The following is a 26109-nucleotide window of genomic DNA, read 5'->3' on the forward strand; positions in this document are numbered from 1 at the left end:
CGCACATCTAGATTAGTTCCTTGGGAGATCTCATTTCCAAAATGGGGTCACTTGTGGGGGAGCTCCAATGTTTAGGCACACAGGGGCTCTCCAAACACAACATTGTGTCCGCTAACGATTGGAGCTAATTTTCCATTCAAAAAGTCAAATGGCGCTCCTTCCCTTCCGAGCCCTGCCGTGCGCCCAAACAGTGATTAACCCCCACATGTGAGGTATCGGTGTATTCAGTAGAAATTGCCCAACAAATTTTAGGATACATTTTATCTCTTTGCCCATGAGAAAATGAAAAAATTGAGGCTAAAAGAAATTTTTGTGAAAAAAAAAAAAAAAAAAAGTACTTTTTCATTTTGACGGATCAATTTGTGACGCACCTCCGGTTCAAAGTGCTCAGTATGCACCTAGATAAGTTCCTTGGGCGGTCTAGTTTCCAAAATGGGGTCACTTGTGGGGGGGCTTCAATGTTTAGGCACATCAGGGGCTCTCCAAACACGACATGGTGTCCGCTAAAGATTGGAGCCAATTTTTCATTCAAAAAGTCAAATGGCGCTCCTTCCCTTCCGAGCCCTGTTGTGCGCCCAAACAGTGGTTCCTCCCCCACATATGGGGTTTCAGCGTACTCAGGACAAATTGGACAACAACTTTTGGGGTCCAGTTTCTCCTTTTACCCTTGGGAAAATAAAAAAAAATTGTTGCTAAAAGATCATTTTCCTTGACTAAAAAGTTAAATGTTCATTTTTTTCCTTCCATGTTGCTTCTGCTGCTGTGAAACACCTGAAGGGTTAATAAACTTCTTGAATGTGGTTTTGAGCACCTTGAGGGGTGCAGTTTTTAGAATGGTGCCACGTTTGGGTATTTTCAGCCATATAGACCTCTCACACTGGCTTCAAATGAGAGGTGGTCGCTAAAAATAATGGTTTTGTAAATTTTGTTGTAAAAATGAGAAATCGCTGGTCAAATTTTAACCCTTATAACTTCCTAGCAAAAAAAAAAAAAATGTTTCCAAAATTGTGCTCATGTAAAGTAGACATGTGGGTAATGTTATTTATTAACTATTTTGTGTCACACAACTCTCTGGTTTAACAGAATGAAAATTAAAAACTTGAAAATTGCAAAATTTTCAAAATTTTTGCCAAATTTCCGTTTTTTTTTATCTCAAACGCAAAAATTATCGACCTAAATTTACCACTAACATGAAGCTCTATATGTTATGAAAAAAGAGTCTCAGAATCACTAGGATCCGTTGAAGCGTTCCTGAGTTATTACCTCATAAAGGGACACTGGTCAGAATTGCAAAAAATGGCCATGTCAAATGGGCTGGGTCATGAAGGGGTTAAACATTCTCTTGAAAATTAGTATATGTTGATGTGTGCTGTGGATTCTGTCCTCCTAGTGTATACGCTAATTCACAGCTAACAGGGTCCTTGAACGAGAATTGAGATTCTTCCTGGAAATTGCTGTTCAGTGTGTTTTTTTTTTTTTTTTTTTTTTAACCTTTTATGATATCTTGTATTATATCAGTGTTGTTTTTCTCTACAGATGTAAAACAAAAGTCTATCCGGATAATTTACCAACCACAAGTGTTGTGATAGTGTTTCACAATGAAGCCTGGACGACCTTACTGAGGACTGTGCACAGTGTTATGAATAGGTCACCACGGCACCTTCTTGAGGAGATTGTTCTCGTGGACGACGCCAGCGAAAGAGGTTTGTCAGAAAAGGCATCTTTTTATCCGATTGATAGTGATTGGTAATTTCAATAGTTTTATTTAGGTTTATTATTTTTGTACAATAAATACTCTTTAACAAAAATCTTTTGTTTTTGTGTCGCCATACTCTGAGAGCCGTCATTGTTAGTTGGATTTTCAGCACAATTATCAATAAAATATTCAAATTCTTTTATTAGTAATCCATTAAAAACTGAAGTTTCCTCTGACATGTGAAAATTCCAATGCGTTTCTGGGGTGTGGATCGCCCTTAAAGGGACCCGGTCATGTCCTTTTGGTGCTATAAGCTGCCCCCAGTGTGTTACTGCTGCTCCGTGATCCAATTTACCAGTGATCTAGACACATACTGGGAGCTTTTCTCTGAGAAACCCCTGTCAGCTATGCACTTTGCATTAGTACCAACACACTGGGGGGCAGCTTATAACACACAGAAGACAGGCAGGTTCCCTTCAGTCATAGTGCATCTCAGAGGAGCATGGGAGCAATGTTTCTACCTGTAAGAACGTGGCGATTGCGGGATAATCTATGCAAAGAATAAAACCAAATAGAAATCGTGCATGCATGAAATCCTGTGGAAGCACTCGGTTACTATGCACATACGGTGCATCGCCTGCTCGCCCGCCTGGGAAAGCGTTTGGTGAGCGCCAGGTGGAGGTAGCAGGTTGTTCCTTGCAGAGGTGGGGGATGGTTTTTCTCAGCGGAGCTGTATGAAGGCTTCTTTTTTTGTTTGCGTCTTGTTGTAGTTTTCTTTACTACCTTTTTGTGGAACAAGTGACATTATGGTCGCTTTTTATTAATCTTTGGAGGGAAAATAAACCCCAAAAGACCCCTGCTGTTCTATTTCTTTTTTATTGATAAGATGCCAAAGATGACGCATCAGCAAAGTGTCCTCTTATAGTAAAAACTCAGTGGGTACGCTGGCATTTCAGTGCCATGGGCACATACCCCCTTACATGGTTTACCGATTGCATTAATTTGCTTTTTTTGTCACACAGCTGCGGCACATGCAGCTGATTATCGGGAGTGCTCCAGGTATCTGGGTTCCTGATGCAGCTATTGGGGGAAGCACTTACCCAAAGCTGTTCAATCAACCCTAATAGCAAGCCATTGGCTCCCCACAATGACGTCTCCGCGGCCAGATCGTAGCGCACTGCTTTAAATGCTGCTGTCTGTTAACGGCAGGTACCAGCTTTGTTGTATGGCCCTGTGTGGAGTGTTCTCAGCTCTGACAACGCTCCATGGTGTAACCGTATATATACACTGTTCTCCATTTATGTGTTTTCATTATTCTGGAGGTTGTCATGATCTTGACAATGCCAATATATCTGTTTTCTGAGGATGCTGTATGGCTGCCTGTCTTCCCAGGTGTAGTTTTTTTCTGGTATCATTGCTTTTTCATACTACTTTGTATTATTAAATTATTTTTTGTTGTGTAGTATGAACAGAAAACAATACATCTGGAATTGTTTTTTCCTTTTTTATTTTACGCAGTTCACCGTGCAGTATAATTGCGGAGACCTTAGTGAAGCATTACTGTTGGGGAGTGAGGGAGCATGGTCACTGGCACAGTTCCTGACCTCAGTGGGCATTTTATAAGGGTCCGCACTGTGGGTATCTGCCTTCCTACAATTGGACAGTGTAGCAGTGGGATGGAAGTACATGCTCTTGAGAGCTGGACAAAATGAAAACACATTAGTTGCCAATAAGATCTGTGCCCTGTATATCCATAACGGATCTTATTGTGTGTAAGGAATGTCTGTACATGGGGAGCACACATGCTAGCCACACATCTCCGCTCCAATGTGGCCGTATAACAGGTCATTACAAGCGTTCAGTGACCTTCATGGTCTTAATCTGCATTACTAAAGGCAAACCTCCTCCTCACCTTGCAGTAGTCCGTAGATTTATAGTCTGTCAGTAAGGAAGACACGGAGGGTCGCTAACAATCTTCCCCAACTGCTAGAAAACAACCCTACTCTTCCTAATGATGTGATATTTTCTGGTGCCATGCCCCTGTGTGCATACAGTGTCTACTCTGTACGCCGGTGCCAAATGCTGCCTTGTCTCCGCTGCGTAGGAAGGTGTCAGACAACAAAGTGCCGCTGCCTGATCACGGAGCGCAGCGCTGGCAGGAGGACTTGGCTGCACCTCTGTTTTGGGTGGTTCCGTTCTCTACACTCATAAGTGATTGTTACTCGGGTCGCCTTAGCAATGCATTATATCTGTTATATCTGAACTTGAAAAATAGTAGAATGTAGAAAAGTAAAAAAAAAAATAATAATTTTACAGTTTGAACATTTTCTTTAATTCTTGATCTATTATCATGAAAATGATTTTCATCAAGAAGTGATAAGTCAGTGTATATTCTAACTGTGGTGCTGCACAAATGATATAGCCAACAGTATGCGGACGAGAGCACACATACGTACCAGGCCACCATTGTCCTCCACTGACTTTGCCCCCAACTCCCCCCCCCCCCCCCCCCCCGCTGACCTTGTCTCTCCCCCCCCCCCCCCCCCATGACTATTTGGAGCTCTTCTCATATTGCAGTTTTTCTGCTCCTATTAGGTGTTGGGTGCCTTTTTTATTGTGATTTTGAGAGCTTTTTTTTTTTTTACATGCATTTTTCCTATTTTTCTCTGTTGTGGTTTTTGTCTCCTGTCAGTGTTCTTTTTTTTTTCTTTTTTTTTATAAAACTGTTTTGGATCTCCCTATTATTGGCTATTATGAGTGCATTAAAAACTCATGCGTTTTATTCCTGATTAAAGTTTATGGGGAAAATCTACAAATGAAACTTGCTTACCACAAGAGAAATTGACATGTTGCAGAAACATTGGTCACAAGAGCTTTGAATCCCATCCTTTTTGCTAGAACCTTAGGACACTGTGTGCTTTGCTCAGCGAAAATACACAGCGTTAAAAGTGCACCAAACACGTAAAGGGAATCTATGAGTAGTTATTGCTACCTAATCTGAGAGCAGCATAATGTAGAGACAGAGACCCTGATGACAGCAATGGGTCACTTACCGGGCTTCTTGCTGTAGTTTTGATTAAAATCGCTTTTACTAGCAGGAGATCATCAGTAGAGGAGTAGGCTCCTGCCATGTAGTCCCCGATATTCATGAGCTCTGTGTCACTGCACCCCGACCTCTGGCTGCTTTCTGCCTAGGCAGAGGGTATACATAAAGCAGCCAATCGGTGGTGTGTACCGCATTTAGGCTGTGTGCCCCCGTTGCGTTTCTTATGCGTTTCTGCCACGTTTTTTGCAGCAGCGGAAACTCATAAAAACGCATTCCCATGCAATCCTATGGGTTCTGCAGTTGCTGTGCTCATGCTGCGGATTGTCACACTGTGGAATCGCATATCTGTAAAATCCGCAGCACGTTCATTATTTCTGCAGAATCGCGGTGATTCCGCAGCCATAGGATTGCATTGAAACACTCACTTTACGCATGTGGCTATGCCCACCATGTGTAAAGTGAGCGCTTCATGTGCGGGATGGTACCTCTCCTTCAGGCCCTTGGGAACCATATTTCTGTAAAAAAAAAGGAATTAAAATAAAAGATAGGGATATACTTACCTTCCGATGACCCACGGAGTCCTCCCGGTTCTCAGCGGTGCACGTGGCGGCTTCCATTCCCAGGGATGCTTTGCTCGAATCACCTGAGATGACGTCGCGGTCACATGACCGTGACGTCACAAAGGTCCTTCGTGCAAATCATCCCTGGGAACGGAACGTACTGGGAGCGCCGCTGAGGAGATTGGGGGCCGTCGGAAGGTGAGAATAACAATATTTATTATTTTTTTAATTATTTTTAATATTCTATCTTTTACTATTGATGCTGCATAGGCAGCATCAATAGTACAAAGTTGGTCACACTTGTCAAGCACTATGTTTGACGAGTGTGACCAACCTGTTAATCACTTTTCCAAGCGATGCTTCAAATCACTTGTAAGGCGCAAGCATTCTGCAAGCTAAAAACGCTTGCAAAATGCATGCAAATTCCACATGCGTTTTACCCACGGCAGGGAGTTGCGGACATTTCTGCAGCATTTATGCAACGTGGGCACATAGCCTTAGAGCACTGGTATATCTGCAACCGCTAAACCAGGGGTATTATCAAAACTACAGCAAGCAGCCCAGTAAGTGACACATCTCTAAGATCAGTGTCTCTATCCCTATGTCATGCTGCTTTCAGATGGGATAGCAATAACCTTTAACTGTCAAGTTTTCTTTATTACCAACGTTGGTGGGTAATTATCCAGATTATATTACTGTGTGCTGTACTAGTAAAATGCCTCTGCTGTAACTGGACTAGCTGAAGCCATGAGGTTTTTGTGTAATTCTGGCCTATGCCGCTAACTTCTGTGGCTTTTTTATGAATGTCGCGTTCTTCTGTTTACTGTTCAGCAAATAACTCAGCAATGTAGGCATTTTATGGGCCACACAAGTGGTGCTAAGGAGACACCAGTTTGCCGAATTCTTTCTCTTTTGCTTTTGTTTTTTTCCTAAACACACACTATTAAGCCATGAAATATTTAGAGGATCCCCAGATTTAATACAGTGTAGATATGCATCTATTCCAAGTGAAAGAATAATTAATGTGGCAGCTCATTTCCCTAGATAAAGCCTGTCAAATTAAGATTCCATTCATGCAAAGTATGGACTGTTTCCAAAATAAATGTGTGTATGGCCTCTGTCACATTGGGTTATCCTTCCTTTATATCTGGTTGGACATAGGAACATGAGCAAAGCCTTAAATATTGGCCATTAGAATAGCAGCAATGGGAAACTTTTCATCTTGCTGTATAGCTCCTTGTCCATCACAGAAGATGTCAGGAATAATACCTCCTGTGTCACGCATTGTCACACATTGGTTTGTCACTTAGTGCTTGTTCCTGCAGGCCTTTCTGGCAGTATCATGGAGCAGCGCTGTATAAGTCACTGACAGACAACGCGATCTACTGCTTAGCGTCACTCCATTCATACTGGCTCTTAGTGTGGTGCAATTGCTGGAATTGGATCGTGTAATGTGGACAACTTGTAAAATGTAAGCTTCTGTTATAACAGAATTACCCGACATCAATAGTACGCAAGTCCTCAGCATAGCCTCCAAGGGTTGTGACGGACCGCCATTGTACAGTGCATGATAAACCAGTAATAGAATTGCTGAGAAATGTTACATGTTGTCTGATCGAAGAAGAAAAGTTTGCAGTCCCTCTATGGAACACTACACTACTGTGGATGTGATGTGGGGGGCATGTGACGCTCTGTCACCGCTGTGGATGTGATGTGGGGGGCATGTGACGCTCTGTCACCCCTGTGGATGTAATGTGGGGGGCACGTGACGCTCTGTCACCGCTGTGGATGTGAAGTGGGGGGCATGTGACGCTCTGTCACCACTGTGGATGTGATGTGGGGGGCATGTGATGCTCTGTCACCGCTGTGGATGTGATGTGGGGGGCATGTGACGCTCTGTCACTGCTGTGGATGTGAAGTGGGGGGCATGTGACGCTCTGTCACTGCTGTGAATGTGATGTGGGGGGCATGTGACGCTCTGTCACTGCTGTGGATGTGATGTGGGGGGCATGTGATGCTCTGTCACCGCTGTGGATGTGAAGTGGGGGGCATGTGACGCTCTGTCACTGCTGTGGATGTGATGTGGGGGGCATGTGACGCTCTGTCACTGCTGTGGATGTGATGTGGGGGGCATGTGACGCTCTGTCACTGCTGTGGATGTGAAGTGGGGGGCATGTGACGCTCTGTCACTGCTGTGGATGTGATGTGGGGGGCATGTGACGCTCTGTCACTGCTGTGGATGTGATGTGGGGGGCATGTGATGCTCTGTCACCGCTGTGGATGTGAAGTGGGGGGCATGTGACGCTCTGTCACTGCTGTGGATGTGATGTGGGGGGCATGTGACGCTCTGTCACCGCTGTGGATGTGATGTGGGGGGCATGTGACGCTCTGTCACCCCTGTGGATGTAATGTGGGGGGCATGTGACGCTCTGTCACCGCTGTGGATGTGAAGTGGGGGGCATGTGACGCTCTGTCACCACTGTGGATGTGATGTGGGGGGCATGTGATGCTCTGTCACCGCTGTGGATGTGATGTGGGGGGCATGTGACGCTCTGTCACCGCTGTGGATGTGATGTGGGGGGCATGTGATGCTCTTGTCACCGCTGTGGATGTGATGTGGGGGGCATGTGACGCTCTGTCACTGCTGTGGATGTGAAGTGGGGGGCATGTGACGCTCTGTCACTGCTGTGGATGTGATGTGGGGGGCATGTGACGCTCTGTCACTGCTGTGGATGTGATGTGGGGGGCATGTGACGCTCTGTCACTGCTGTGGATGTGATGTGGGGGGCATGTGACGCTCTGTCACTGCTGTGGATGTGATGTGGGGGGCATGTGACGCTCTGTCACCGCTGTGGATGTGATGTGGGGGGCATGTGATGCTCTGTCACCGCTGTGGATGTGATGTGGGGGGCATGTGACGCTCTGTCACTGCTGTGGATGTGATGTGGGGGGCATGTGATGCTCTGTCACCGCTGTGGATGTGATGTGGGGGGCATGTGACGCTCTGTCACTGCTGTGGATGTGATGTGGGGGGCATGTGACGCTCTGTCACCGCTGTGGATGTGATGTGGGGGGCATGTGACGCTCTGTCACTGCTGTGGATGTGATGTGGGGGGCATGTGACGCTCTGTCACCGCTGTGGATGTGATGTGGGGGGCATGTGACGCTCTGTCACTGCTGTGGATGTGATGTGGGGGGCATGTGACTCTCTGTCACTGCTGTGGATGTGATGTGGGGGGCATGTGACGCTCTGTCACCGCTGTGGATGTGATGTGGGGGGCATGTGACGCTCTGTCACCGCTGTGGATGTGATGTGGGGGGCATGTGACGCTCTGTCACTGCTGTGGATGTGATGTGGGGGGCATGTGACGCTCTGTCACTGCTGTGGATGTGATGTGGGGGGCATGTGACGCTCTGTCACCGCTGTGGATGTGATGTGGGGGGCATGTGATGCTCTGTCACCGCTGTGGATGTGATGTGGGGGGCATGTGACGCTCTGTCACTGCTGTGGATGTGATGTGGGGGGCATGTGATGCTCTGTCACCGCTGTGGATGTGATGTGGGGGGCATGTGACGCTCTGTCACTGCTGTGGATGTGATGTGGGGGGCATGTGACGCTCTGTCACCGCTGTGGATGTGATGTGGGGGGCATGTGACGCTCTGTCACTGCTGTGGATGTGATGTGGGGGGCATGTGACGCTCTGTCACCGCTGTGGATGTGATGTGGGGGGCATGTGACGCTCTGTCACTGCTGTGGATGTGATGTGGGGGGCATGTGACTCTCTGTCACTGCTGTGGATGTGATGTGGGGGGCATGTGACGCTCTGTCACTGCTGTGGATGTGATGTGGGGGGCATGTGAGGCTCTGTCACTGCTGTGGATGTGATGTGGGGGGCATGTGACTCTCTGTCACTGCTGTGGATGTGATGTGGGGGGCATGTGACGCTCTGTCACCGCTGTGGATGTGATGTGGGGGGCATGTGACGCTCTGTCACCGCTGTGGATGTGATGTGAAGGGAAGTTCAGGAGGAACGAGAGGCAGAAACAAAAACTAAATGTATTGGGGTGTTGCATATTACATTACAGCACAGATTGGATTTCGGGGTCTGTAGAAGTCAGGTCTGCTCATTAAGGCTGTATGTGTTCTTTCCTCAGTGCAGACGTTCTTATATTTAATGCTGTCTTATGCTTCAATGAAGAACTGTTCATGTTGTTTTCCAGATTTCTTAAAAAGACCACTAGAAATATATGTCAGAAAGTTGAAAGTACCAGTACATGTCATTCGCATGGAGCAGCGCTCAGGGCTGATCAGAGCCAGGCTCCGAGGTGCAGCGGCTTCCAAGGGACAAGTCATCACATTCCTAGATGCTCATTGTGAATGTACGCTGGGATGGCTGGAACCTCTGCTGGCGCGGATAAAGCATGACAGGTAAATGCTGTTCTCACCACGCTCACATGGTCTGTGTACGCTCCTCTTATTGCCACTTCCACTTTCTGGTGTATTTGAGCTGTTTGTTGTGGATAATGCTTGTGCCATCTTTACTGTCTGGGACTGGAAACGTTCTTTCTATTTGGAGGCTTTCATTCTGATCTCGCCATGTTCATCGGCTGCGTGGCATGTTAATGGCTAGTTCAGGCCCAGAGAAGTCTTTTTTGTTTTCTAGAGTCTGCTCTTGTCCTTGGGCAATATGTGACATTGTCGCCTCCTCCACGTCCATACACAAGTCTGTAGCACCGTATCAAAGATTTAGGCTATCGTCACACAAAGTTTTCCTGCTGTGTTTTTTTTTTTTTTTAGGTTGATGTGTTAAAAATAGCATTTTATTTCATGGTTTCTTTTTTCCTGTTGAAAAACCTGTAGGAATCCGCATCCTGGATTATGAAAAAAAAGAGAAATATGGAAACAGATAAACTTGTCAAAACTGGTAAAAAAAAAAAAAAAAAAGCCAGAAAATCCCCCCACAGTCCGTCTGGAATTATTTGCCTACCCACTTAGGGACATATAACTGCAGGGTTTTATTCTGTTGTGTCTGAAACCAGGGGTGTAGCAACCATTGACGGCCTGTTCTTGTAATAGACCATCAGTGTTTGGCAGTAAGGCTCTGTCCCCCACAGCGCTCGCCCATGCCAGTACAGTATTGCTGCTGGCAGGTATCACAATTTGTAACTTGGTGAGGCTGACACCCCTCTACCTCATTAGGGTAAGGGTTGAGAAGGTACAATATGTACTATATGGCGTGTACATGGCCAACCCCCACCTCTCCAGGAAACTTTAAAGACAAAGGGGCTCAGTGTCAAGTAAAGGATATTACCTCTATATTTTATAATTAGTGGGGTCTTGGCACCTAGGCTTTCTCCAATTAATGCTTCTGACAAGTACAATTTAACCCCTTCCTGACGTGTGCTGTAAATGTACAGCAGAAGCCTTTAGGAGCTGTATGGAGCAGGCTATATGGAGCTTAACGCCAGCTTTGTGTCTATTGGGGCTGACATTTGCCTGCAAGAGCTGGAAGTGGCGTAAACTCAGATCCCAACAGTTTAACCCCTTAGATGGTGTAGTCAGGAGTGACTGTGGCATCTAAGGGGTTAGACAGAGGTTGGGTTCCTCTCTGTCATTCCACCACCACAGTCCGTTTTGTAAAATCCCCTTTTTACCCTTCGCCATGACAGCACCCACTGGAGAGATAGGGATCCGCCCCAAGGAGCAGGAAACCTACAGAAGAATAAAAGGGGCGGTCCGCCTCTCCTCGTCAGTTTAGGTTTCCTGTTCCCAGGGGACAGGATCTCTGGATTCTCTGAAACTACAGGAACCATACCTGGGCCAGGGCATCTGCCTGTTCGGTCTCTGCGGGAACGGCAGGGGATGCGGTCCAGAAGCAGCATCGGGGGAGACTCCGTTAGACGGCTCCCCCCTCGTCTGTCCGGCATGTGGGATGGCTGGGTCCAGAAGAGGCCGCCTGATGCTACGGAGCAACGCTGCGGTGTGCGGCCTGAAAAGGAGGCTCCAGATGCGGACCGACATATAAGAGGCCGGGATCTGTGGCACAGCGGCAGCCGGTACACCGCTCCACAGCGCGGGCCGAGGTAAGATCGCGGCCGCGCATGCACAGAGCGGTGTAACAATCCCCATACTCGCCCGGAAGTGTTCGGTAGCACTTCCGGGTCACTCATACAGCGGTGAGGGAAAGCGCGGTTTCGCGCATGCGCAGTACACCGCTAGGGAAAAAAAATAAAAAAAACGGATATCAGCCTATAAAAAGGGGGATGGTTGCAAGCGCACAGGCGATGCAACATGTCATCCCCAGGCAAGACGGTGGACCCAGCAGGTGACCCAGCCAGCAGGAGATCCTCAGATGCCAGCCGCAGAAGCGATGCCACGGATTCAAGATCCAGGAAAGCGCTTCGGCAACCTGATCCGATACCGTACAGCTTCACTGGTTGAGTGTTAAAACTCTCTGCCTATAAAGCTGACACTCTTTCCACAATATCTTCTTCACCCAGGCCAAAAAGAAACAAAAGTCCAAACACACAGTGTGCTTTGTGTGATGAACCTCTCCCAGATTCCTACCCCAAAAAGCTCTGCAACCAATGTATTACCGAAACCATGCAGAGTCCATCTATGTCGGTTACGGATATACGGGCCATAATCAGGGAAGAGTTACAGGCCATTACACAAGCCAGCGCACCCCCTAAAAAAACCAGTAAAGAGAAAGTAGTATCAAGCTCTGAGTCCGATGATGAAGGCGTCATCCACTCAGACTCCTTGCATTCGTCATCCTCTTCTTCAGTGCCGTCTGACATTGAAGGTCGGTCTTGTTTTCCCCTTGATGGGGTCGACAACCTAGTGAAATCCATCAGGAATACGATAGGTTGTGAGGATACAAAAGATGACCAAACTGCACAAGACATCATGTTTGCAGGGTTAGCAGAGAGGAAAAGAAGAGCCTTCCCAGTAATTCCTGCCGTTAAGGCATTTATAAAGAGGGAATGGGAAAAACAAGACCAGAGGGGCTTTCTCCCATCAGCCTCCAAAAGGAAGTACCCCCCCTTTAGTGACGATGAGCTAATAACATGGACTGAGATTCCTAAAGTGGACGCAGCAGTAGCCTCCACCTCGAAACAATCAGCTCTTCCAGTTGAAGATGCAGGCCTACTCTCTGATCCTCTGGATCGGAAAGCGGAATCGTCATTAAAAAGAGCATGGGAAGCTTCCACAGGCATATTCAAACCAACAATTGCCAGTACATACACTGCTAGATCCATGCTTGTCTGGATTGATCAGTTAGATCAGCAAATTGAACAGGGAGTCTCCAGACAAAAATTGCGAGATGCGATACCATTAATTAGAGGGGCAGCAGCATTCATGGCTGACGCATCAGCTGACTCTCTTCGCCTCGCGGCACGATCAGCAGGTCTGGTTAATAGTGCGTTGTGGATGAAGAGCTGGAAGGGGGATACACAGTCGAAGGCCAAGATCTGTGCTATTCCGTTTGAGGGTGAGTTTTTATTTGGAAAAGCTTTGGATGAAATCCTCCAAAAAGCAAAAGAAAGGAAAAAAGCCTTCCCTGATCCCTCAATTCCTTTCTATAGGAAGACCTTTAGGAGGAGACCGTTCGGCAAAAGACGACAAAATGAAAGACCGTCACGGTGGGCCACAAGACAGGGAAAACAAAGTGGTACTATGTTTAAAGGCCCCCCCTTCCGTAGAGACAATAAATATTAAAACTCCAGACACCCCAGTAGGGGGGTAGGTTAAAATTTTTCTTTCCCCAATGGCAAAAGATTACGTTAAATTCCTGGGTTCTAAATATTATTAAAGAAGGAATTACAGTAGAATTCCTCCAAATTCCCCATTATTCTTTTATTTTAACAGTCCTTAGTTCACCAATACAACAAAGGGCCCTTGAATTAGAGATCCAAGGTCTCTTAAATAAAAAAGTCTTAGTTAAAGTACCAAGGGGACAAGAGGGTAGTGGGTTCTACTCTCCATTATTTTTAATCCCTAAGCCCGATGGTTCATTCCGAACAATTATAAATCTTAGAAAACTCAATACGTTTATTAAAAATTATACGTTTAAAATGGAATCTATTAGATCTGCCATTGAACTCCTTTTTCCAAATTGTAAGATGGGCGGCATTGATTTAAAAGATGCCTACTACCATCTCCCTATCCATAACAGATATCAAAAATACTTCAGAGTCGCAGTAAAACTCGATGGGAAGATTCATCATTTCCAGTACACGGCCATGCCCTTTGGTCTTTCCACAGCACCAAGAATCTTCACCAAAGTAATGTTAGAGGTGATGGTGTTAGAGGTGATGGTCTACCTTCGTCAGAAGGACACTTTAATCGTCCCCTATTTGGATGATTTTTTAGTTGTAGGAAAATTTGTCCCTTCAGTGTGCTGAACGTTTAGCGGACACTGTCTCATCTTTACAAAACTTGGGCTGGATCATCAACTCTGAAAAATCCAGACTTATCCCACTTTCCCTCCAGATATGTCTGGGGTTCCATCTAGATTCCACAAAACAAAAATGTCTACTCCCTCGGGAAAAAATATCTAAAATAGAGGGGAAAGTAGTGGCTGCCATTCATAAACCTCGAATGTCCCTGAGGGAAGGAATGTCCCTATTAGGATCCCTTTCTTCCTGTACTCCAGCCGTCCAGTGGGCACAACTCCATACCCGAACATTGCAACACCAAATCCTTCGGGAACAGAGAAAATTCCTAGGACACCTCGATTCAAAAATAACGTTATCACAGGAGGTCCTAGCTTCCTTGGGGTGGTGGCTAGATAATAAGAATTTGACGGAGGGTGTCCCTTGGGTGATAATGCCATCCCACACTGTGACTACTGATGCTAGTCCCTACGGGTGGGGCGCACATATGGGGGATAGCTTCTGCCAAGGAATATGGAATGAGTAAGAAATCTTATATTCATCTAATTTAAAAGGGTTGAATGCAGTAAACTATGCACTGCGTCAATTTCTCCCACAGCTTCAAGGAAATCACGTCAGAGTCTGTTCAGACAACACTACGATGGTGGCTTATTTAAACAAACAAGGCGGTACTCGATCAGACGCTCTAATGTCTTCCGCAAAGAATATCTTGATCCTGGCCGAAAAGCATCTGTTGTCCCTCTCCGCGGTCCACATCAAAGGAGAGAGCAATCAACAGGCAGACTTTCTAAGTCGACATACTCTACATCAAGGAGAATGGTGTCTAAATCCTCACATCTTTCACAAAATTACATTATTATGGGGCAGGCCCCAGATAGACCTGTTTGCTACGAAACTGAACACACAAGTGCAAAAATTTGCATCTTGGTCCCGTGCAGACCACCCGGACATTCTAGATGCTCTTCAGATACCCTGGCAATTCAAACTAGCATATGCCTTCCCTCCGATAATTCTGCTTCCACAAGTAATACGGAAAATCAGGGAAGAACAAGCCAGGATAATATTGATAGCACCATTCTGGCCCAAGAGACCATGGTTCTCGTGCCTACAATCAATGTCGGTGACAGACCCATGGGTCCTTCCCTCAATCCCAGACCTACTCTCTCAGGGACCTTTTTTCCACCCCCAAGTGGACAGCCTCCACATGACGGCCTGGAATTTGAAAGGCAGATATTAAATTCCCGAGGGTTTTCAAAAGGCCTAATTGATACACTCCTGCTTAGCAGGAAACCATCTACCACAAAGATTTATACCAAAATATGGAAAAAATTTCTTCAGTTCCATACAGGTTCAAACCCATCAGAAGTTCCAATAAAATCTATCCTAGAATTTCTACAGAAAGGGAAAGAGTTAGGTCTGTCGGTTAATACACTAAAAGTCCAGGTGTCCGCTCTGGGTGCCCTCTATGGCCATAATGTTGCTGGTAACAAATGGGTGTCCCGCTTCATTACGGCCTGTGAACAAGTTACTCCTGTCCACATACGTAGAGTAGCTCCTTGGGATCTAAACCTAGTCGTAGACTCTCTAACAGAACCTCCGTTTGAGCCTTTAGATACAGTATCTCTAAAACACTTGTCGCTAAAAACAGCCTTCTTAGTAGCATTAACATCGGCTAGAAGAGTCAGCGACATTCAGGCCTTATCCATAGATCCACCTTTCCTTCTAACATTTCAGGACAGGTTAATTTTAAAACCAGATCCCTTATATCTCCCTAAAGTTGCAGGGAAATTCCATAGGTCACAAGAGATACATCTTCCCAATTTCTTTAAAGACCCCTCCACTCCTGAAGAACAAAGATTCCACACTCTAGATGTCAGGAGAGTAGTTTTACAATATATTGAAAAAACTAGTAGTTGGGGGCAGAGTAGGGCTCTGTTCATATCCTTCCAGGGTAAAAAGAAGGGGTATGGAGTCACAAGAGCCACATTGTCCCGATGGATTAGAGACACGATCCGGCTGGCCTACTCCATGAAAAATAAGGAACCTCCGGAAGGCGTTAAGGCACATTCCACCAGAGCTATGGCGTCTTCCTGGGCCGAAAGGGGAAACGTTCCAATTGAGGACATATGTAAGGCAGCACCGTGGTTGGCTCCTTCTACTTTCTATAATCACTACAGACTGAATCTTTCATCAGATTCTGACCTACACTTTGGCAGGACTATCCTCAGCACGGTGGTCCCCCCCTAGGTGTTGGTCTCTGGAAATCTCTCCAGTGGGTGCTGTCATGGCGAAGGGTAAATAGCCGGATTACTTACCGGTAATGCTCTTTTAATAAATCCATGACAGCACCCAGTCACATCCCTCAATTCATTTGAATTACTTCTATTCAGTATATAAGTTTAAGATATATATTTGTAAATAATTGGACTAATACTGGCGGTCCTCCGGGTACTCTGAAAATTAAACTGACGAGGAGAGGCGGACCGCCCCTTTTATTCTTCTGTAGGTTTCCTGTTCCTTGGGGCGGATCCCTATCTCTCCAGTGGGTGCTGTCATGGACTCATTAAAAGAGCATTACCGGTAAGTAATCTGGCTATTCCCTGCTGCAGTTTGTTTTTGGGAAAAAAAAAACACAAACAAAACCACCCTCCCGTATTCCACAGGTGAGGCTCGGCTGCTGCTCCCGGTGACTGCCGTCATGCTGACATCACTGCAGGCAATCACAGGCTGAGCTCGGTGACTGGCTGCAAAGCTGTCAACATGTCATCAATAACAGACCCCGGGAGCAGCGGCGGGGCCTCAGTGGAGGACCTGGGGAGGATGATAAAAGCACATTGTTGCAAACCAACTAAATCGGGGGACGGGTTTTTTGAAAACTGAAAATTCATTCAACAGGAGAAGAAAGACCGTATAATACGCAGTAAGGGTACGTTCACACAGGACTTTTTTGCTGCTTTTTTTTGCTGCTTTTTTTTATGCTAATTTAGGTGCGTTTTTTTGGTGCGTTTTTTTGGGTGCGTTCACACAGGACTTTTTTGCTGCAGATTTTTGCTGCTTTTTTTATGCCAATTTTCAGCTGCTAGGACACCTCGCAATGGCTCTTCACACCTTACTACCAGGAACTCCCTCACAATAGATCACAATCAGGACACCTCACAATGGCTCTTCACACCTCACAATGGCTCTTCACACCTCACTACCAGGAACTCCCTCACAATAGATCACAATCAGGACACCTCACAATGGCTCTTCACACCTCACAATGGCTCACAATGGCTCTTCACACCTCACTACCAGGAACTCCCTCACAATAGATCACAAACAGGACACCTCACAATGGCTCTTCACACCTCACAATGGCTCACAATGGCTCTTCACACCTCACTAACCACACCCCTAAGCTCTTGGCAGTGAGATCCCTTCCTGCTGGCCATGATTTTCTGCACAAAAAACGCAACAAATAATGCTACATGCGTTTTTTCAGTGTTTTTGCAGCGTTTTTGTCATCACCCATTCAAGTCAATGGGTGAAAAAACGCTGCAAAAACGCAGCAAAAACGCTGAAAGAAGTGACATGCCCTATGTCCAAAAAAAGCAGCAAAGCAGAAAAAACTGATCAAACAAAAAACCAACGTGTGTGCATGAGATTTCTGAAATCTCATAGGCTTTACTGGTACTGTAAAAAGCAGCTGAAAATTAGCATAAAAAAAAGCAGCAAAAAAAAGCAGCAAAAAAGTCCTGTGTGAACGTACCCTCATACAGATGTATTGCAGTGCTTAGTACTAGCGATTGCATGGACATGTTCCTTAAGGAGACAAAAAATAAATGTAAAATATATTTTGTGATATTTACAATCTTTAATCACACCTTTACCAGCTCATTCCCTTATAGCAGACCCTCATACAGTTATATTGGGGAAAAATGGTTCTTGGAAGGCAGAAACTGAAGCATAAGTAAAAGAATCCTGGCTAGGCAATAAGTGGTTAAGAGTGCCCAATTCAGCCTGGTTGTGGGCAGTGCCGCACCATACGGCGTATACACCGTGTAACCCTGGGAGCTGTACACACATTACATTGTCATGAATTAGTGTTTGCTGCAGATAGATTACAATTAGAATTATGTGAGCGGATATGAATATTTAATCTTCATGCTGATAACATGCCTGTATTATTGCATCATCGTCTGCATGTTAAATAGAATTTTACCTTTCTGTTAATGGCCGATAATCTGAAAATTCACTTAGCTGGATGGCATATGTTAGCAGTTAAATAATGAAGATTGAATAAGTGCTTTTTAATGCACTTCTACAGCATGGATTAGATACTATGGAGAGAAATGTCTGTGTAGTCAAAAAGAAAAAGAAATCAATGGTTTAAGCTCATCAGAGCACTTCACCATCTGTAATTAAAGACGCGTGTTTTATAGTGGATGTCTTGGCCAATTATATAACCCTTTACGGTAGAAGGGGGGTGTATATATATATATATATATATATATATATATATATATATATATATATACTAGCTGTACTACCCGGCTTCGCCCGGGTTAATGACTGCTGTTAGCAAAATAGAATGTGTTAACAAAAATTTATTCTGCACACAAAAACCACAAAACAAATAGATAGAAATGTAATTATTAAAAGGCAAAAACTAAGCAAATAGAAGCATTTCACAACATATATTAGCTTTGTTATACTGAGAATGTCTTTGTTGCCTATATTAACCAATCAGAGCTCAGGTTAATTAACTGTAGCAAAATAGAAGCTGAGCTGTGATTGGTTGCTATTGGCAGCCTGATAAATCCCCAGCCAACAGGAAGCCCTCCCCCCTGGCAGTATATATTAGCTCACACATACACATAATAGACAGGTCATGTGACTGACAGCTGCCGTATTTCCTATATGGTACATTTGTTGCTCTTGTAGTTTGCTTATTAATCAGATTTTTATTTTTGAAGGACAATACCAGACTTGTGTGTGTTTTAGGGCGAGTTTTATGTGTCAAGTTGTGTGTGTTGAGTTGCGTGTGGCGACATGCATGTAGCGACTTTTGTGAGATGAGTTTTGTGTGGCGACATGCGTGTAGCAACATTTTGTGTGTTGAGTTGCATGTGACAGGTTAGTGTAGCAAGTTGTGTGCAGCAAGATTTGTGCATGGCGAGTTTTGCGCGTGGCGAGTTTTATGTGTGGTGCATTTTGAGTATGTGCAAGTTTTGTGTGAGGCAACTTTTGCATGTGGTGCAACTTTTGTACATGTGGCAATTTTTCTGTGTGTGCAAGTTTTGCATGAGGTGAGTTTTCCATGAGGTGAGTTTTGCACGTGTGGCGAGTTTTGCGTGAGCCTAGTTTTGCATATGGCGAGTTTTGCATGTAGCGAGTTTTGAGTGGTGACTTTTGTGTTTCGACTTTTATGTGGCGAGGTTGGTGTGTGTGTGTGGTGAAATGTGTGCTGAGGGTGGTATATGTGTTCAAGCACGTGGTAGTGTGTGGCGCATTTTGTGTTTGTGTTCATATCCCCGTGTGTGGTGAGTATCCCATGTCGGGGCCCCACCTTAGCAACTGTACGGTATATACTCTTTGTCGCCATCGCTCTCATTCTTTAAGTCCTCATTGTTCACATCTGGCAGCTGTCAATTTTCCTCCAACACTTTTCCCTTCACTTTTTCCCCATTATGTAGATAGGAGCAAAATTGTTTGGTGAATTGGAACGCGCGGGGTTAAAATTTCACCTCACAACATAGCCTATGACGCTCTCGGGGTCCAGACGTGTGACTGTGCAAAATTTTGTGGCTGTAGCTGCGACGGTACAGATGCCAATCCCGGACATACACACATACATACATACACACATTCAGCTTTATATATTAGATATACCTGTATGTAATCTCCTGTATATAGTATATACCTGTGTGTCATCTCACCTATATATAGTATATATCTGTGTGTCATCTCCTGTATATAGTATATACCTGTATGTCATCTCCTCCTATACATAGCATATACCTGTGTCATCTCCTCCTGTATATACTATATACCTGTAGGTAATCTGCTCCTGTATATAGTATATACCTGTGTGTCATCTCCTCCTGTATATAGTATATACCTGTATGTCATCTCCTCCTGTATGTAGTATGTACCTGTATGTCATCTCCTCCTCTATATAGTATATACCTGTGTGTCATCTCTCCTGTATATAGTATATATCTGTGTGTCATCTCCTCCTGTATATAGTATATACCTGTGTGTCATCTCCCCTGTAAATAGTATATACCTGTGTGTCATCTCCTGTATATAGTATATAGCTGTATGCCATCTCCTCCTGTATTAGCCCTTGTTCACACGTTATTTGGTCAGTATTTTTACCTCAGTATTTGTAAGCTAAAATGGCAGCCTGATAAATCCCCAGCCAACAGTAAGCCCACCCCCTGGCAGTATATATTAGCTCACACATACACATAACAGACTGGTCATGTGACTGACAGCTGCCGGATTCCTATATGGTACATTTGTTGCTCTTGTAGTTTGTCTGCTTATTAATCAGATTTTTATTTTTGAAGGATACCAGACTTGTGTGTGTTTTAGGGCGAGTTTCGTGTGTCAAGTTGTGTGTGTTGAGTTGCGTGTGGCGACATGCATGTAGGGACTTTTGTGAGATGAGTTTTGTGTGGCGACATGCGTGTAGCAACTTTTTGTGTGTCGAGTTGCATGTGACAGGTTAGTGTAGCAAGTTGTGTGCAGCAAGTTTTGCGCATGGCGAGTTTTGCGCGTGGCGAGTTTTATGTGTGGTGCCTTTTGAGTATGTGCAAGTTTTGTGTGAGGCAACTTTTGCATGTGTTGCAACTTTTGTGCATGTGGCAATTTTTCTGCGTGTGGCAATTTTTCTGCGTGTGCAAGTTTTGCGTGTGGCGAGTTTTGCACGTGTGGCGAGTTTTGCATGTGGAGAGTTTTGCGCGTGGCGAGTTTTGAGCGGCGACTTTTGTGTTTCTACTTTTATGTGGCGAGGTTGGTGTATGTGTGGTGAAATGTGCACTGAGGGTGGTATATGTGTTCGAGCACGTGGTAGTGTGTGGCGCATTTTGTGTGTGTGTTCATATCCCCGTGGTGGTGTGATTATCCCATGTTGGGGCCCCACCTTAGCAACTGTACAGTATATACTCTTTGGCGCCATCGCTGTCATTCTTTAAGTCCCCCTTGTTCACATCTGGCAGCTGTTAATTTGCCTCCAACACTTTTCCTTTCATTTTTTCCCCATTATGTAGATAGGGGCAAAATTGTTTGGTGACTTGGAAAGCGCGGGGTTAAAATTTCACCTCACAATATAGCTTTGACGCTCTCAGGGTCCAGACGTGTGACTGTGCAAAATTTTGTGCCTGTAGCTGCGACGCCTCCAACACTTTTCCTTTCACTTTTTCCCCATTATGTAGATAGGGGCAAAATTGTTTGGTGAATTGGAAAGCGCGGGGTTAAAATTTCACCTCACAACATAGCCTATGACGCTCTCGGGGTCCAGACGTGTGACTGTGCAAAATTTTGTGGCTGTAGCTGCTACGGTTCAGATGCCAATCCCGGACATACATACATACATACATACATACACACACACACACATTCAGCTTTATATATTAGATATATATATATATAGATATATATATATATATATATATATATATATATATATATATATATATATATATATATATCTCTCTATCATAACAAAAAAAGAATAATGAACGGCACTGACCGAAAGTTTGTTACTTATGAAGCCGGTATGTTTTTAATTTGGGACAGCCATAGCAAAGAAGATCACGGGTGCAACTCCATGGAAGTGTTATTCCATATGATGAAAGAAGAGAAAAAAGCACGGAATGCACTCACCAATCTTCTATAAATAGCAGCTTTATTTGAATCTTCATGAATAGACCTTCATAACCAGGGGAAGAGAAATGGGGCTCGAACGAGCGGGAGGAGACGACGGGCCGTTTCGCGCAGTGCTGGCGCTTCAACGGGTCTGCATCATATATAATATATATAATATAATATATTTGTTGTAGTACTTGGGATAGTTCCATCACGTCTTACTGATTAGTGATCTCCATTATGTTGCTCCCCAGCTGCTTTGAACCTGTAACCCCCAGCATGACATGGTGTATTCAGACAGCCATGCTGGGAGTTGTATTTCCATAATCGATGTGTATGTTAGTATGATTTTATAATGCTATCATATGTACAGTATGTTTGAATTATGTGTATTAAAGGGGGTGTCCAGTGAATATAAGTTGTGACCTATCCATAGGATAAGTAATAACTTTTTAATCAGTTGGGCACTGACCCCTGGAACCTGCCCTGATCAGCATAACAGTGAACTTTTACACTTCATTGGCATAGAGTGGAAGTGCACATGCTGGAACGCCGCTGCACCGTTCATTGGGCTGCTGTGCACTGTCCTCCGCGCTTTCCGGAAGCCCTATACAGAATGAGTGGAGCGGTAGTTGAGGAATGGACCTGTCACTCCATTTTGTCAAAGTGATGACCTTTTTCCTTTCTGCCAACCGGTGTGGGTCCCAGTGATGAAACTCACCATTGATCTGCAAGTCGTCATCTATCTGTGGATGGGTGAGAACTTGTTTTCACTGCACAACCCAGGCTGGCAGCCAAACGAATGTAAGGCTGTGTTCACATGTTCAGTAGTCATCAGTTAGAACAAATCCAGCAGAAATCTGTTTATAAAAAGTTGTGCAGGCACAACTTTTTTATCCTTGGAGTCATCCTTGATTCCGAGCTTTCATTCACCCCCCACATCCGATCACTGGCTCGCTCTTCTTATCTGCATCTCAAAAACATTTCCAGAATTCGCCCTTTTCTTACTTTCGACTCTGCAAAAACTCTTACTGTCTCACTTATTCATTCTCGTCTGGACTATTGTAACTCTCTACTAATTGGCCTACCTTTTACCAGACTCTCCCCGCTCCAATCTGTCCTGAATGCTGCTGCCAGGATCATATTCCTCGCCAACCGTTACACCGATGCCTCTACCTTGTGCCAGTCATTACACTGGCTACCCATCCAATCCAGAATCCAGTACAAAATTACTACCCTCATCCACAAAGCACTCCATGGCTCAGCACCACCCTACATCTCCTCTCTGGTCTCAGTCTACCAACCTACCCGTGCCCTCCGCTCTGCTAATGACCTCAGGTTAGCATCCTCAATAATCAGAACCTCCCACTCCCGTCTCCAAGACTTTACACGTGCGGCGCCGATTCTTTGGAATGCACTACCTAGGTTAATACAATTAATCCCCAATCCCCACAGTTTTAAGCGTGCACTAAAAACTCATTTGTTCAGATTGGCCTACCGCCTCAACGCATTAACCTAATTATCCCTGTGTGGCCTATTAATAAAAAACAACAACATAATCACGTTCCTCCATCATGTTCTCATACACTTTATGCAGTTAATAGCCTCTGTGTCTGTACTGTTACATACTTAGGCAGTTAACTGGTTCATGCAGCTTTACATGAACACCCGAGCCTTACACTATGGCTGGTCCAAATAACTAAAGCAATTGTTACCATCCACCTCTCGTGTCTCCCCTTTTCCTCATAGATTGTAAGCTTGCGAGCAGCAGGGCCCTCATTCCTCCTGGTATCTGTTTTGAACTGTGATTTCTGTTATGCTGTAATGTCTGTTGTCTGTATAAGTCCCCTCTATAAGTTGTAAAGCGCTGCGGAATATGTTGGCGCTATATAAATAAAATTATTATTATTATTATTATTATTATTATCTGTTTTTAAAAATCTGATTTCAGCTTTATCCATTTTTTTGAACATTAAAGTCTATGGACAACAGATTAGTTTACTAACCATCCATTATCTTCAATTTGAAACCGATCCTGTAAGCAAAAAAAGGACCCTTCTCAAATGAAAAAAAAACAGATGGCTAATTAACAGATCCATTGTCCATAGACGTTAATGTTAAAAATACTGATCCAGCTGAAATCCGGTTTTTAAAAACTGACAGAAACGTTGTCTGCACACCTTTTTCGCCAACGGATTGCTGCTGGTTCACTTCTACCAGATGACTATTGGACATGTGAACCCAGCCTAAGGCTAACTATTATCTCCCCGACTTTCACATACAGTAACGCTTAGCCAAGCTGTGGAGACACAGGGGGTCAGCGGGTACCCTGGTCTGCTAGCCAAAAGCCAAAACCGCATGGACCAAGGATCATCCCAGCGTATGCCCGCTCTCCTTTTGCCGTGGGTGTAACACTGCTCAGACAACAAAGGGTGAGGGTAAAACAGTGTGGCAATACTTTATTGAACCACAGAACAACAGGAAAATAACACATAGAACAGTCCCAGCAAAATATCCAAGATGGTGCAAAATTAGAGTCTCGTCCTGCCGCTGACTCGCCGAGATAATAGCAACTGTTACTTGAGAGCTTCCAGAGCCGACTACCCCACCTTTGACACGCACAGAGAGGAGGTATCGACAAGCTTAGGAAGATTACAGTCAATTGAGGTACAAGGCCAGTTTACCGGAGGGTCTCCACCTGGCTTCTCCTAACATCCATGCAGCCAGGCAACCGGTGGGTCCCATTCTTGGCCCCCACAAATGTATCCATGGGGCTCAGGTGACCGGTGGGTTGTAATCCTGACTACTAGTGATGAACAAGCATACTTGTTGTTCGGGTTATCCGCTCCAGTGGTCTCCGAGTATTTGTGAGTGCTCGGAGATTTAGTTTTTGTTGATGCAGCCTCATGATTTATGGCTGCTAGCCAGCCTGAGTACATGTGGGGGTTGCCTGGGAATCCCCACATGTATTCAAGCTGTCTAGCACCCGCAAATCATGCAGCTGCATCAACAAAAACTAAATCTCAGAGCACTCACAAATACTCGGAGACCACTCGAGCAACGAGTATACTCGCTCATCACTACTGACTACCCCTAATGGATTCACGATGGTCAATGGAGCAGATCTGTATTCTTCCAGTCGGGGCTATGGTCCCCTAAGCTGGCATGCTGTAGAATGACAAATGTGTCCCTTGTGATGGAACCTTGATGTATTGGCGGCTGTCCTGTAGAGTCTCTGGTTCTTTGGGTCTCTGAACCCTTTGCTGACAAGACCAACTCGCATTGTTTGATTATGTAATCTATTTGCATTGTATTTCCTTTGTTTTGCAAGTCAACAAACTAGCTGGCCTGGACAAAGTGTAATCAGCATATCAGCAAACATTATTCTATGACCCTGCATGAAAGAAGAGTCAACATTTCAGACTCTTGACCAACAATAAAGAAACACTTAAATTCAAAACTCAGTATATAGATAAGTATATTCCTCCTGGCTTGGTGAAAATAGACATCTGGTTAGTTAAGAGAAAATGCCTTGTTGTCACATGAGCGTTCTTTCGGTCTCTATTAGAGAGTAAATAACACTCTTTTGGTGGAGACTTAATTTCAGGACAACAGAAGGTGCAGCCTCAAATTAAGTAGGCAAGATCCTTACCAACATCTGTCAAGGGAGAGTCTGGAGGCCCCATGGACATTAGACTGTTGTCACATCAGACTTTAGTGTAACTCCTAGAACAGGATGTACTACAATAACAAGCCAAAAAAAGCTTTCCTGTACTTGCTGTAAAGGCATTGTCCACTACCATGTGACCCCTGCTTAAAGGGAACCTGTCACCCCCAAAATGGCTGGTGAGGTAAGCTCACCGGCATCAGGGGCTTATCTACAGCATTCTGTAATGCTGTAGATAAGCCCCCGATGTTACCTGAAAGAGGAGAAAAAGACGTTAGATTATACTCACCCAGGGGCGGTCCCGGTGCGGTCTGGTCAAATGGGTGTCTCCGGTCCGCTCCGGCGCCTCCCATCGCCGGAGCCGCGGCGTAAAGACCCGAAGAGGACATCATGGAATGAAGATGGGAGGCGCCGGAGCGGACCGGAGACACCCATCCGACCTGACCGCACCGGGACCGCCCCTGGGTGAGTATAATCTAACGTCTTTTTCTCCTCTTTCAGGTAACATCGGGGGCTTATCTACAGCATTACAGAATGCTGTAGATAAGCCCCTGATGCCAGTGAGCTTACCTCACCAGCCATTTTGGGGGTGACAGGTTCCCTTTAATTGCCCCAGTGTGCATCCGAAATCAAGTTACACTTTGCTCGTCGACCGATGCCATTCCTCTGCTGACTACCGACATAAACAATGATATATGGCTGCTGATCTGCTTCAGCCGTCACAATCTGTTATAGCCGTGGTCACGCGATAGTGTTTATGCCAGGATATTGCCGAGGAACAGTGAGGGTCCGGGACGTAAGTATACCCGCACTGTGGGGCTTGTTATCTGGTATTGGCCTATCCTTTTCATAGTGGAATTCTGGTGCTGCTCATTTCTGCATC

The 26109-nt window shown here is 45.0% G+C and overlaps 1 protein-coding gene across 2 annotated transcripts in view; it reads left to right on the forward strand.

Annotated features, from left to right (window-relative positions):
- Positions 1–26109, forward strand: part of GALNT1 (polypeptide N-acetylgalactosaminyltransferase 1) — a 177024-nt gene that overhangs the window by 108258 nt on the left and 42657 nt on the right. For both annotated transcript variants that reach the window (XM_077269588.1, XM_077269591.1), the window contains 2 exons: positions 1537–1703; positions 9524–9731. In XM_077269588.1, coding sequence (XP_077125703.1) covers positions 1537–1703; positions 9524–9731 — 375 coding nt within the window. The remainder of the gene's footprint in view (positions 1–1536; positions 1704–9523; positions 9732–26109) is intronic.

This window comes from Ranitomeya variabilis, chromosome 6, assembly GCF_051348905.1.
Source record: "Ranitomeya variabilis isolate aRanVar5 chromosome 6, aRanVar5.hap1, whole genome shotgun sequence".
In the NCBI taxonomy this organism is placed as follows: Eukaryota; Metazoa; Chordata; class Amphibia; order Anura; family Dendrobatidae; genus Ranitomeya; species Ranitomeya variabilis.